At 39.0% G+C, this 15,397-nt stretch overlaps 1 protein-coding gene across 2 annotated transcripts in view; it reads left to right on the forward strand.

The window, feature by feature from the left end:
- Positions 1-15,397, forward strand: part of LOC138215817 (ADP-ribosylation factor-like protein 15) — a 96,604-nt gene that overhangs the window by 37,281 nt on the left and 43,926 nt on the right. For both annotated transcript variants that reach the window (XM_069178231.1, XM_069178230.1), the window contains exons 3-4: positions 1,311-1,370; positions 13,030-13,238. In XM_069178231.1, coding sequence (XP_069034332.1) covers positions 1,311-1,370; positions 13,030-13,238 — 269 coding nt within the window. The remainder of the gene's footprint in view (positions 1-1,310; positions 1,371-13,029; positions 13,239-15,397) is intronic.

The raw sequence follows: 15,397 nt of genomic DNA on the forward strand, positions 1-15,397 counted from the left end.
TGTCTTCAGTATTTACTCCAAAGTTTCCGTGTTTTTGCCAGAATAGATGTCAGGATGTCACCAGCCAATACTTAGTTTCTCTCCTCCAGTCAAGTGGGAGGCTGGTGTTAAGTATGTCCAGAAGAGGAGGGGGCTTCGGGCTTCGTAGATCATTCTCCTGGTAGTCAACACTGGGCTTTCCATATATGCAATGCAATCCCTCAAGAACACTGACATTCCTCCTTCCTCCCCTGGCTTTGACAGCAGCAGTGAGCTGTTGCAGAAATCCTATTTTGATTTAGTCTTTGTCCAGTATAGGCTAAATATAAAGTAATTCCCAAACGTGCTGCCTGTAACGGTAAGTGCGAGGTTGGGTGGTTCAAGGGGGTGAACACCTGTCTGCGCCTGCCGCTGGGGAGGGCTTAATAGATCAAATATGTTGATTACTTACCTTAGCAGAGAATTATTGTAGTGAACTTCTCTGAAATGAGACTTAACTGTCAGCACTCTGTGTGTCTGCCAACATCTACACAAGGAAGACGATGAAGGCCAGCAGGGGGGAACTCTCCTGTGGTTCCCATTGCTTTTTACTTCATAACTGCGCACTGTTGTAATGTGCTGAAAAACTACACTTAGCATTACATTTAGATGTTCAGAGGATCATAATCGGATGTCTCATATCTCTCCCCCTATTTGCGAATGTTACCAGGAAAGGAATTCCCACCAAGACAGTTTAGCATAATTTGAGCAACATTAAATCTCTTCCGTCAGTGGGTTTTTTCACCATTTTTCACTGATTCTCATTCACAGCCGCAGAAACAAACCACATAATACGTGGTAGCGCTTTAGACATTAGTTCTATCCTCCACTAACCCCGTCATAGAACAAAACACTTTTCTGTTGAGCTTTCCTTGTTTTTCTGTTTTGCTAACTCTGGACCACACAAAGTGTTTTTCTTTCGTGTTTAGAACACAAATATGTTGTCAGTTCTCTGTGTGTTCACCAGCTGGTGGTTTGGACAAGGTACACCAAATATCCCGAGGAAAGGCAAGGATAAAATAGATTTTTAAAAGTCAGGTTGTTTTTTTTGCTGTCCATTTTCTCACTGATGAAAGGTAACGTAACCAACGTTCCTAAAAATTGGCTCTCATCACTCTTAACATGTGCCCGCCACACACATGCAAACACACACACACACACACACACACACACACACACACACACACACACACACACACACACATACACACACACACACACACACACACACACACACACACCGCATTTCTTGATGCCGTTACAATGATGGATTTTCATTTTTCTCCCGGCAGGTTTCAGCATCAAAGCAGTGCCATTTCCAAATGCCATCTTGAATGTAAAAGAACTTGGAGGTAAGAAACGCAGGCCAAGTCTTCACCCGTAAAGTTTCCGAATTTAATTAGACTGTTTCCTCTGTTGCCACGTGAATCTTAGTCCAATGACGTGTTCTTGTAGGCTTTCCTAGATGTTAGCAGGGTCATTGGCTGCAACTCCACGTTAACTCTAGAAGATATCAGAAGGAAGTTTTGAATCAGAAACTAAATTATAAACATAGTGTCAGAAAACAACAAGCATTTCTAACTCTGTAATGAAGCATTCATTTCAAAGCAATTCCAAAAAGAGAATACAGTCGTGATTTTTTGCAGTTTAACTTATAAGGATATATAAAGAAGTTTCTATGGATTTACCTTATTGCAGAAATTTATGTATATGCTAATACATATTATGATAATTTATAGATTATTTCTGCTCTCATTAAAGGTTCAGTATCTTGTTGGATTAGGTAGCAAACAATGTGTGTGAATTTCAAATCCTGACAGATAACGGACTTTTGGGGCCGATATTAGGAGTAAAAAAACATTTGATACTGATATATTCTTTATGTAAATATAGTACAGTATATACATACATCTTTCAAATGTGGTTATCAAACTCTGAAAAAAAAAAAAGATATGCATGATATTTTACAGTTTACTGTCTGCACTGACACCGGGTTACTGAAACAGTAAACGTCATTGTGACTGTAATAATTATAAATAACAATATAGAAAAATAGAACAATATCGAATTAACTCCAAACATCTTTTTCTGCACTATGTCCTGTAAAAACGTTTTTATATCGGCCGTCATATACGCCGAAACAATATACTCATGATTCATTTGGCTGATATCAGTCGGGCTGTAGCGAATTCATGTTTCAATAGATTTATTTCATTGGCACCACCAAACCATCAAACTGTCTTCTTTCTCTGAGGATGTTGTTTTTTAAACCAACTGCTTTCCTCAAAATCGTTCATCTGAGTTACACAAACGTGCACATTTGTCCCCATTAAAATATGTTTTGATGTTTTTCTTTTTCCCGCGATGACCTCACAACTCAATTGAACTGCTTACGCAAATAACTGTGTACGTCAGGGATGCAAAAGAATGTTTTTATGTTTTTAACTCCAGTTGCATCACACCTTTCAATCAGACACAGACGTGTGTTTACAGACGTCAGACCTTTTAGTGTTTTTGGAAGTGGTTGTACACACTCTGTTATTCCTGGAAATTCACAGCACTCGAGGAAGCTGTTTAATAAGCGCAGATGAGGGGACTTGAGGTGGCGGTTGAGGTAAACAGAACAAATGCAACGGGAAGCCTTAAAGGGGGCCGTAAGAGAGGGATACTTCTTCTACAAGGAACTCAGCGATGTGAAAAAAATGTATTGTTTTATTGAGAGTTAAAATAATGTATGTTGTTTTCTGTGCACTATAGGCACATGACAGGTGCAGTACATATTTTGAAGGTTCACCCGACATAGCCTCCTGAAAAGATCAAACACACACTCTCTCTCACACTCACAAAGAGGCACCGGGAGACCACCAACGAGGGTGCTACCAAATTTGGAAAGAGTGCATTAGGGGGTTTTCAAAAGACGTTTTTCTGGATTGGGTCAAACCCAGTCTGGTGGTGGTAACATTATTGTGGTTGGAAAAACACTGGTCCCACGGATGACACATTTGATTTAGAGACGTTAGTATAGGCTGCCACCACAGCAAAGGATGATGAAATCTGTTCTCTTTTTCTCTGTGCCCCCCTGCCTGGACTCTCTCTCCCCTGCTCCTTTTCTTGTAAATACACAGAGCACAAGAATTTTGAGCAATCTATAGTGGCATCCTTTATGGATGGTTTGGAGCAAAGTGAAAACAAGCACATGATATTTTGACGCCTCTACTTTCCCTGACTTTTATTTGGAGGTAAGATGTTGACATGCAACCCTTTTGTTTTGCTGTGTGAAGGCGTGCTCTTCTTATTGCAAATATATATGACGTAAATGCGGAGCCGAGAGAGTTTGTGTTCTTGCATAATATTTCTCTGGTCCGTTTTCATAATGAGCCATTCAGATCGTTTTCTGATTAAAGCAGCTCCTTTCTGCACAGTTTGTAACTTACTCAACACTTCCCATATCTGTTAGTATTCGTCTTTTCCTCCCCTCTCCCTATGGCTTTAAAACAAGCAAACATGCCTGGTTTGGTTTTATGTTATTTTGCATTGCATCAATGATGCAGAAAAACGATACAAGATGTGACGCACGGACATCAGTATTCCTGACCCTGAAAACCTTGTTTTACACAATACCTTTGTGGCTTGCTCTCTTTACTCAGCCTTGACTAAAGCAGGGGAAGAAGCGCTTGTTGAGTAGCGGAGGAAGTGAAGCACTTCCCATGTATTTCCTTCCCCTCCCACCGGAAAGTCCATTGAAAATGTCAATGAGGTATTTTCCCTATAGTCTGAAATATAAAGCAAGTCTTGCGTCTTCCGTTGACTACCGCAAAGAACATTTGCAACATTGCTGATAAATTAACTATTTGTTGATATATTTGCCACTTTTGGCGGCGCGAGTATCCCATGAATCTTCCTCACAAAGTCCCAACCCTTTACGCTTTTTATATGCTGTTACTCCTCGTTATGTACTTGGCTTGGTAAGCCTGATTATTGCTCAACCTATTTCAAATGGAAGCCAAAAAGTGGTGTAAGCTGACCTGGGAGAGGGCACATGGGAGTATGTTAAGGTCAACACCTTTGGCATGCAGAGAAGTCTTGCATACAGAAGAGAGCAGCGAGTGACCCTAACATGATACTTGGAGTTGGCTTCAGAGGCAATTCTCCTCTGTGTCAATACAGTGTTTTAGGCTCTACAGCCTGAGTGCAGCTGACCCACAACTGTTACCTGTATTGTTTTTCAGTCTTCCATCTCATGCACATTTGACAGAACAGATATGTTACTATTTTAATCAAACCAACTGTCTACACCGACAGCAGAGCGGCCTGTGTTTTAGTTGTGCGACACCCCTGTAATCGTCAGCCAAAGCACATTTTTACGCTTCAAGTCTATTTTCCTGCGTTATATACACACAGCTACTGTACATTGGCCTCTGAGTGCTTATAAAATGCGGTCGACCTAGAGCCTGAACACACTGTGTAGACACAGACGGAGCTGCTGTTGCTGCTGCTAACATGCTGCTCACGCTTTGCCTTCTGTGTACACACGGTGTTATACCAGCTATGCATTTTTAACTCGCCCTCCTATAAGCACACTGGGCCACATTGTCATAAGCGCAAGCTGTCCTATAAAGCAGAGGCACATGTGTGCAGGCGTTCCTGTTGTATGACTCCTGTAATGATTCAGGCTGAGCTATATGTTTGTCTTACTCGTGCATTTATCATTGAGCTCCCTGCTGACTTGTTTTAATTTGTCTTTTTCTTCCGCCTCCCATATCTTATTCTCTTTACAGTTGCATGTGGATTGTGCTCTTAGTTGTGCTCCCTTTGTCTCTATTTTAACCTCTAAAGTTTAAATAAATGGCATTCCACAGGTGAGCAGCAGCTTATTTGTAAAATTCAGACCCATGTGGATGTTAAAAGACAAAAAGTGTGGTCTCACTACAGAGCCTGTCCTCTTTGAGGCAGCAGCCCAAGTCATTTTGTGCTCTGCCTTAGCCACTAAACAAAATACTGACACAGCAACACGGTGTCACCTGAATGGAATATTGTATTACTTTCTTAGAATTGAATTGAAAACATATTCTGGGATTGAGTTAATACACCCAGAGAAATTTACATTTTCATTCACTGCATCATTCTTTGTACTCATCTGATTAAAGTAGAAAGGGATCTTTTTCATTTGGTTGACATTGAGATTTCTCCATCCGGTGATCTTTAGTCTGACACGCATTTGCGACTCGGCTGGGTCTAGGTGTGGGGATTAGGTGGGAAAGGCACCTCCGCTGTGAATGTGTGTGCGTGTGTGTGTATATGTGTGGACAGTGACATGACGTCAAGTCTAGACGGGCCATTTCACAGAGTGCATTCATGTCACGCAGTGACAGCTGATGAAGTGGTCCAAATGATCACCACTCATTGCTGTTGTTCTTTAGAATTGTGTCTTTTAATTTGGAGCAGAGTTGTACACATTTGTACTGTATGCAGGGTCACACAGTATTTGTCACCAGGCTTTCCAATGCTCTGCTACATTTCAGCATCTACGGTGGAGAATTGATTGTTAAAGATCAACATTTTGGTGTGTGCTTTTACGTTTGAGCTTTTATTGGTAGATGAACAAGTGTGTGTCTGTATAATCGTACTAATGAATGTACAATATACATGAGATTCATGCATTGTGTGAATAAGATTAATGTGTGTAAACTTAAAGTAATCACGGCAGCTGTAGGTACATCGAGCAGGGAGGAAGACAAGCGAGACGCTAGAACATGACAGTACATTTACCAGCTGTCTATACCGACCGGCACGTCTCACAAGAAAACCACTACATAGTATATATCGTAGGCCCAATGTGGTTCTTATTATTATCAAATATCACAACAGTATGTGTTACTTTGCCCAGCAGGGAAGCTTTTCCTGGGAAAGATCCAACCAAAAGTGAAATAATTAGTAAATTACCATTTGGGTTTAAAGCAGATGATGGCAGGTTGCAGACTGTTCTGATTTTGGAGTTCTGAGGACAGCAGTGAAACTGATCTCTATTTGAGGCCTCATTCAAGGATATTACCTTCTTTGAAGTTGTTTTTCTTGCTGATATTGGTTAAATAGTGTATCTACAAAGTGCAATAGCCAACTCAGCTTATGTTAAAATTTCTGAAACATTCAAAAACATTTTATTTTGATGTTGCATTAAAACATATTCCTGCGCACGTATTATTTGAGTTCATGTAGGTGCAGCAGGCTGTACTGTATGTTCAGAGTTGGGTAAGGTGTAATTTTTATATAGCCAGGGTGTTGTGATTAATCATTACACTTTTAAGCAGTCACATTACTTGTCCATAACTATAAACAGCTGCGACAGTCACTGCGTTACATGATGGAAATGACTCACCCACTGGAGACGGGGTTACAGTGCCGAAGAGCAAATATACAGCCATATTATTTATATACAGTAACACACAGATTATTTATCTCAAATATTCCCTGATGCTGCATTCCTGTAAACAATTGTTGTCAATTCTGTGCATAAATGAGAGGGATTGATTGTGTGTTTTGGGCCAGGCCTCGCACAGGAACTGTTTACTCAAAAACAGACATTGCTGAGACTGTTGACAGGTGTATCAACAGCTGAAGTGTTTTCCAACTCACTTCCAGCTCCAGATCATTCCTCAATGAAGTAAGCAAACTTTATTCGCAGCGCCTCCATCACTTCTCCCAGCACCCCTGTCCCGTCACTTTTGTTCTTAGGGGGGAAAAAAACCCACTGTCTGTTTTTTGTTAGGCGGACTTCAAAGTGGTTTTACGTGGTAACCAAAGTGGTTGCTTCAGTGTTTCAACTTTCAAGAGTGAAAAAAGATCTATTAGCAACATGATTGCATTTGGTTCAAGGTAAAAGCTGCCAAAAAACGTAAAGGATGGGAGGCAGAAATGTTCGAGGAAATATTGTTCAATCTAACGAAGAATCTGAAGTCATACCTGCATCAATGCCCGACAACAAACAGAACAAGCCACAACAGTAGCTGGATTCAGACCAAATGGAAATATAGGGTGGTATGGGTTTCAACTGCGTCGACTCATTTCGCCTGCTGTTTGAATTTGTGGATGAAATCAAGAACACGGCAGAGAGAGAATCTATATCAAGCACAAGACTACCTGCTTTTAATTTGAACTGTGTAATTGCTAACTTACGTTTTACTGGCATTTGCCTTCAAGTTCGCTTCATTAACTCATAATAACACACAAATTCAGTAACCTGATCACTGCAACATTGTTGCCACTTGTGTTTATATAACCAGCAGATGTTTGCCTTTCCCTCTCCTCCACCTGCATTTTTGGCATCATGACTTCTTCTGAATCTTGAAATGTATATCCTCTGTATTTTCATGTTTTGACTTCTTGTTTTGTCTCAAATAGTGTCACTAAACCTCTCAATCCCTCAACAAATGGAAGTAAATAAATGGAAACAAATACACCACAATAAATGGGTATATGTTAACAGATAATGTTCCTTCTTACTTCTGGGCTACCTTTTCTTCCTCCTTTTTCTTTAGCGTTTGTGTTGTGTTTTTCTTACATCGGTAGATAGATAAGTGAAAGTATATCGGTTTTCTCTCCAGTCATGGTCTGAAACTCAAAAATAATTCAAAAACAAGGAAAAAAAGATTACACTCGCATAATACAAGCTGCAAATCATTACAAGTGAAAAGCTGGACCTCAGTAATGTTTGTAATTAATGGAAATATGACTTGAACATTGAATTGATTATCAGAGCAGTAACTGATTCAGAGTTAATTGACTGGTTTTAACTCTAAAACCTGAAAGCTTCTGAATTGAAAAGCATAAAACTACTGTATATAAAAGTTTACTATCAGTATTTCACTTGCTGACACCATAAGAGAAAAAAAATCATGATGAACGTAGCATGAACATGGAGAGTTGGCTGCATCAGTAATGCATGGTAACCCTTGTAAACATTTCACATAACAGTGTCCTGTAGCAGTTGGCTGTGCATATGGTCTGACTCATCAAATGTCTACAAAGCATCGCACATCTTCACACAATATGATAATTAAGATTCATGACTGCCAGACAGCAAACCATGCATAAATGTTATATACTGTATTTACATATTAATTACACTCCTTTCTTCGGCGTCATCTGCTCCAGAGTTTAAAATGGTTCTTGTTGTTTGTTTAAGGGAAACCCTCAGCAAGATGTTTTCCTCAGGTCATATTTCTGTCCATTTTATTCCAGTCAAAGTAACAACAAAACGTTTTCCTTTGTGCTTTTTGAATTGATAATATTGGTCGCCCCCAAAAATACAACTCAACTTAGCTCTATTGATATGGCACCTTTAATGCAAGCATGTGGCCCACAGTGCTTTACATTAGAACTACACACACAAATAAAAGCTATCCAGTGTCCACCGGGCTGTAATCATGGCAAAGATGATGTTTTCTTGTATAGAGAGAGCACAAACACATTTCCACCTCCAGAAAAATCTGATCTGCAATTTGAAGTTCCTACTAAAACTTTGTTAAATGGTGTGCATTCTGAATCTAGAAATGCACTGTGCTTATTCATTTGATGACATGGATAGATGTAGGGGGATCTGTCACATGAAGATGAAGTGCTCTGATGGAGTTTGATATAATAATAAAGTAACAATCTTGCATAAACACTGGTGGTAAACATCCCACAACTGACACACCATGTGTGTTAAACTACTGACACAAGGAATGAATCCATTATAGAAAAGTAGGAGATACCAATTTCTCCGGCCAAGGCCAGACTCGGTACACAATTATGTCATTCAGCCCCAAGATTTGTTTTTGGATACTTTGTCCTGAATGAAAACTGTTGGTCTCTTCCATTACTAACACGGTAGTTTGCGTTGTTGCTCTCGGTATCTACACATTAAACCAAAGGCTAAATGTATGAAGTCCAGCCAAGTGAAATGCATGTTTAAAAGTATTCTGGGAAACCTGAGTTGTAAAGTTAGTAGATCAGAGACATTTAGAAAACAATCATACGTTAAAAACATTATTTTAGAACTTGAAAATATTCCGTTTTGAATTCTTCCTTCTGGTGCATCCAACCTTTATAATGTGTGTTACTTTAATGAAATGATTAATAGGAGTTCATTCATATTTCTCAGATTATTTGTCCATTTAATTTCCCGAACTTTAGTTTAGGATTCGGTTCGGTAATGTATTATCTAGACCTAGGTATTGTTTCATTCATGCCGTCTTAATTCATGCATTTAATGAATAAAGCAATGAGACTTAAAACAGTTGAGACATGACTTTCACTGAAATACAACTTTTACCTGTTGTACTGCGCTGTTGACCTTTGTGTCTGAGTGCGATCTAAAAGTATCAAACATATTTTTTTTTATCATTACAAGCTAAAGTTAGTAAGTAAAAACAGAAGTGTTCAGAAGATGAAAAGCAGAAGGGAAGAAAGAAAAACAAGTCAAGGAATAAGGTTTTCCTCATGGTACACTTATTTGGTTAATGATATGTAGTAGTAGCCCCCGAGGTTGATGACATCACGTTTGGAAATCCTCCTGTCAGACCAATAGGTGGCAGAAGTTGCCAACGAGATCCTACGAGACATGACAGACATTCCTCCATTTCCAGGCAAAGATGAGAGAAACTTCCTAGTCAATCTCTCAAGTGCCACTTTGTCTGATAGCTTTCCACTCCAATGAGAGGTGTGAGTAGAAGGAGTGGGGGAGGAAAAAAGGAAGGGAGGGAGAGCACGAGGGGAGGGAGGTAAATGTCACCGAGAAGCACTTCGTGATGTTTAAACATTTGCCAGCCTCACAGTTTGTCACTTCTTGGCAGTCACCTTACTATGAGCAACAATAACAAAACAACAATTCACAAGATTGCAGAGAAACTAACCTCAACAGACGGAGGAGGACAATTTTAACCAGAGAAAGTACATCCTCGGAGAGCGAGTGGACATACTTGCGTATGCAATGTGATGTGCCCATTTGTAGTTGTGTGTGCAGTGACGACAAGTTTAGTCAGCTTGTACAACAAACATTTTGAACCATTCAATGGAAAACATGATGAGGAAAGAACAGCAGTCATCTGAGTTCATGAAATGTAATGTTCAAGAACAAGTATTTATTTATTTTTTATCTGCAATTATAGATCTGGAATTACAGTAGCCAACATTCAGGTGTATTTGGGATTAGAAAGGGGACTTGTTGAGTCAAAATGTAGACTCTTACTTAAGCAAACCTACCAACCTCCTGTTGGTTTGACTGAAAATGTATTCTTTCTTCTTTAATTAGTGTCGACAGTTCTGGTCCACTTGGGTTCAGTTAGTTAAAAATCATTTCTGTTGTTACTCTGAGCAACGAAATCAGAGTGACTCTGAACAGAGTAACAAAGAAGATATGACTGCAATATCATGGTTTGTGGTGTTGGGTGAGTGAAAAGGGGAGGGCAGAAATTCCTTAACTTAAGAAACGCAGATATTTTTTTCTCTTTTTAAATCTCTTTTGGTAACAAGTGATTAAATTTGCCATAAATTCTTACTGCTAGTTAAACAACATTTTGTACAGTACATCGGCTTATAAAATGGTAGTGCAGTTGTCCGGTTTTACGGGTAAGACATGAATGCAGAGTTTGTGTTACATCTCCAGTACATCAGCGACATGACAGAAGTTTTTGGGTGGATTGGAAAATGGTGTTCAGTTCAAGAGGATTTTTTTTTTTATTGGAGCGTGTTTGCTGGAGATTGTACAATTTGTGTCATTAACATCTACTTATCACATAGCAGCAGGGGGAGTGGTGAAGGTTATGGTCAAAGATCTACACAGCTTGGATTTCACAGACTCTGGCAAAGTTTTTATTTGTTTTAAATATCGTATTTATACAAAATATCGGGCCAAGACCTCTCCCAAAAACTCAAGTCGAGGTTAAGAGAATCACTTTGGATAAAACTAATTTGTGTTAGCTCATAAAGACTTCAAAATAAAGAGGACAGAAACAAAGTGCTGTGGATGCTTACAAAAATTATGACTGAATAGTTTTTAATTTATCAATTAGATAAAGATAAAAAATAAAACCTAAATGAAATCAATATTTGATGTGACATCCTTTTGCCTTTAAAATAGCACCAGTTCTCCTCGGTATCCTTGTGCACAGTTTTTTTTTAAGGTACTTTGTAAGTAAGATGTTTCAACTCGCCACAGTTCTTCAGTCTCAGTAGCTTCTGTCTCTTAAAATCACAGACTGACTCCATGACGCTGAGATCAGGCCCTGTGGGGGCCACACCATCTGCTGCAGGACTTCTTGTCCTTCTTGTTGCTGAAGATAGTTCTATATAAAACTCTGGCTGTGTGTTTAGGCTTATTGCCATGCTGCCCAATGAATTAGGGACCGATCAGATGTCTCCCTGATGGTATTGTATGATGTTTTTTTTCTACAAACTTTTGCTCAGTACTACGTATACAACAATTATTTCGATATGACCTAAAAATCTCAGCACAATATTTCTGGGTATTTCTTCTCTATGTGACAACATTCTTGAAAATATGACAAAATACTGAAAATGTTTTATTATTAATTTCCACAACATACAATTGCAACAACATAAGTGTTATTGTTTTGTATGTCAGAATAAGTGTGTCATTTTGCCTTCAAATATTCAGCAAAAACTAACATCTCTTGTGGTTTGTTGTACATTTTTGATCTTCTCTAAACAAACAACTTCACACAGTCGGACCCTTTAAGGAACAAAATCCTCCACCATGAAGTTGCTTTCAGCCTTGATTGTTGTTGCTGTGCGAAAGCTACTGTTATGTTGTGTAACAGTAATGCAGCATTACTTTAACTTATCATAGTATTGTCCATTTCACAATTTTTCAAAATCATGTTTGAAATTATATTGATATTATCGTGAGTGATACAATATTCAAACTGCCACCAGTCCACAAAATGACTGTGAAGGTACCGGTGCTAAAGATGGGGGATCCGATAGATTGGTGAAGACGCAAATGCTTTCAGCAGTGATTCCCTGGTTTTATTCCGAGCCAGCGACACCTTTACTGTGCCATTTCCCCACATTTCCTGTCTGTTTACAATGCACTGTCTGAATGAATGCAAAAATGTAAATACAATTATTACAAGACAGCACTTCTAAATGACAATTTTGTCACATTACTGGGACATAATGGAAGGTTTTCAATGTTTAAAATGTGCTTACATTAAGGGCAGCATAGGATTTTGTCATGAGACAATTAGGAAAGATTGACAATCTGTAAAAATGTTACCATAAAAACGTATTTCCTCTGAACAAGCATTGCCTGTCGGTAAGAAAGAGGATGGGCTGGTTGTGGAAGCAGAAGGAGGTGAAGGAACACGAGTGACTCATGTTGTCAGCATGGAGGTCTCATCCTCAAATTACTTCCATTTACAAATCTAATAGTTGCTGTGAACTACACCGTTGTGAGAGGACGTTCCTCTGCCCTGAATCAGCAGACAAAAAAGAAACAGTTGTTGACAGATAATTCAATGTCATGAGAGCCTTGAAAATAAGCCCGACTCACTCGGCGGTCTCATTGACATCAGAAGTAGTTTCAACTTTGTACTGCAAAGCTTAGTGGTTTTGGTTTTACACGAAACAAACAGAAATACTGCGACTGTTTGACATAAAATGTTATGTAGCATGATTAATATCTCATCAATGAATCAATGACTGGTTGTTTGGAAAGTAGTTTTTCTATTTGGAAAATATCACATATAATTGTCAGATAATAAAAGATCCATCGTCAAACTAGAGAAATTGTATCTGCCAACATGAAACTACACTTTATTTGTGGTTTGTTCTTGATGTTCTCGGCTTAAAACTGTCCAGACTGATCAAATAAGATGTGATTTGGTCTTAGAGCAAGTCTATTTACAAAGTTAGCAATTATGAGTAGAGTATTTTGATGCACAATGATGCACAGATATCTATGACAGGAGCTGTTGCCATTTCTGTTAATAATATCACGTCTGTCTGCAGGAGCCGACAACATCAAGAAATATTGGAGTCGTTACTACCAGGGATCACAGGGTGTAATCTTCATACTGGACAGCGTGTCATCAGATGAGGACCTTGAAGCAGCCCGCAATGAGCTCCACTCGGCTCTGCAGCACCCACAGCTCTGCACACTGCCTTTCCTCATCCTTGCCAATCACCAGGACAAGCCTGCAGCCAGGACGCCAAACCAGGTAAAGCTGTCTGTTAAAGGTGCTCATTTTTTATTATTACCTCACTTGAATTGCTTTAACTTCAGTTTGCCTTTCACACACAAACACTGCCCACTCCACAGACTCGTAAAACATTGAATGTAAGTCTTGATCAGAAAAAGCAACATTCTGCATAATTCATTGTGCCCACTCTAATGTGCTCGCCTTTAAATAACATGAACAACACGTTCATGTTTTTTTTTTTTTCATTTTCATGCTGTAATAACTGTGCACAACAGGCCCTTTATGATTGTGGGCTATACTAAGGCTTTTATAATGTTGTCAGTCTCATATCAAAAATGTTAAAGTCAGTAACATTTTCATGGTGTTGGAAAGACAGTGTTACCACACCCCTGTCACCCAGGGAACTGAGTTGAGGATGACACAACAAGGCAAATTGGTTCCGAGTGAGGGATCAAAGCCATCAAAACATCTGTAGATAATTTTTTGTTGTAAGGGAAACATCAACCAATGAACCGATCAACCAATGTGTGCCAATCCCCTCAAAGGTTAGGTGTGGGAGCATAGTCAGTCCCTCCAGGAAATTGCGATTGTAATAATTAATGGATTAATATGAATTAATATTAATATTTGCAGGAGCTTGCAACTTTTTTTTTAATTCCTGTGATTTTTCTGCAAAATATGTCGTCAGCAGAAGCTGTGCTGAAAGTTTTAGGGCATAAAGTACGTTTTTTTCAGACAAAAGTCGCTTTATTAACACAAATAACTGTTATTAATAACTGTTTGACTTTTTCTTCTTTTTTTTAAGATAAGAACTAAAATATTTCTGTGATGTGCAGCAAAACTCACTTAAAACTCCACAAATTACATTGCAATTTATCAAATTCAAGCATTTTTGATCGCAACAATCATAAACAAACTGCGAAATTTTTGGGAGTTTCCAACAGGTTCAAAGGAGGATGCTGAATGGGCACTCAGGGGACTTAAAGGCCTCTATCTTAAACGCAGTGCATAGCCTCACCAAGAACATCACAAATGTCTTTGCCAGTTTCAGACTGACACAATTGCCATTTTCCTGTCCGACGCCACATTTGAGTGTCCATTGGTGTTAAGATGTAGTCAGGTGAATTGTTAGCGCATTGCTATCTTGAGACAGCCAAAGCAATTGACCAATAAAAACCTGTCTCTATTGCTGATGTGTCTTTAGCAGTTGTTGTTGGAGGGTCTTCTGTGCCTGTTATGGTTGATTACCCAGAGGAGGATAACACTGTTGAAGGAAGTTGCCAAGCTGAAGACGCAGGCCGCTTTTGCCTGGTTGGCCAGTTTGAATTTCTGAATTAGCAGACAAGAATCTGATGTTTAGAAAAACTGCAGCTTTTGTTGTGGAAGGAGTTTGAGGAGTTCACGATGATTAACTTTTGGTTGACCTCAACAAGGTTTTGGCAAACTGTCTGCGGATTCGAGAATGAGGATTGAGGTCTTTTCTGCCGGGGAGGAGGACTGCTGACCCTGACTGGAAGTAGTACTGGGCAATATATATTGCTTCTATAGAGGCAAAATTGCAAGGCCAAACGCTGTTGATGCTGTAGGAGCCCGTTGTGTTGGTTTGGGGATCTTAATAGGATGCAAAGACAACTCGTTGTTTGGAAGTTCTCACATATCCAGCTGAGAAAAGACCCAATAGGCAGATATATGCTAGAAAGATTGTTAAGAAAGAAAGCTATTTTGGCTGCTTCCACCATGATATGGATCTGTCTGTATGTATCTAGAAATAATTATTTGTTTGCTGTCACCAATTGTAGCTGTATCACTCCTGTGTTTATTTGAAACAGCTACTGTATACAAGTTTGCCAAAGTTTACTAAATTTAAGTGATCTTTCAGCATGGTCTATGCATGAAGGGCTTTTGTCCTGAAACTTGAAAAAAAAAAGTGATCAAATACTCAGAGCTACAGTATTATCATCAACATGAATTATTTGTGACTTAAAAATCAGCCATTACCCTTTAAAAATAAATAAATAATAATAATAATAATATATAACAGGGCTTTCTGTTCTCATCTCTCATTTCGTAGGACATTCATGTGTTTGACTGGGTTTGAGAACACTCTGAGCATGTGCCATCAAGATGCTTGCATTTTGTCCTTTTCGTTTAATGGTCCCTGAAACAGCTTTTGGGCT

The sequence above is a fragment of the Embiotoca jacksoni genome, unplaced genomic scaffold, assembly GCF_022577435.1.
Source record: "Embiotoca jacksoni isolate LCO1_2020_lvr unplaced genomic scaffold, fEmbJac1.0.p SCAF_8, whole genome shotgun sequence".
Classification (NCBI taxonomy): Eukaryota; Metazoa; Chordata; class Actinopteri; family Embiotocidae; genus Embiotoca; species Embiotoca jacksoni.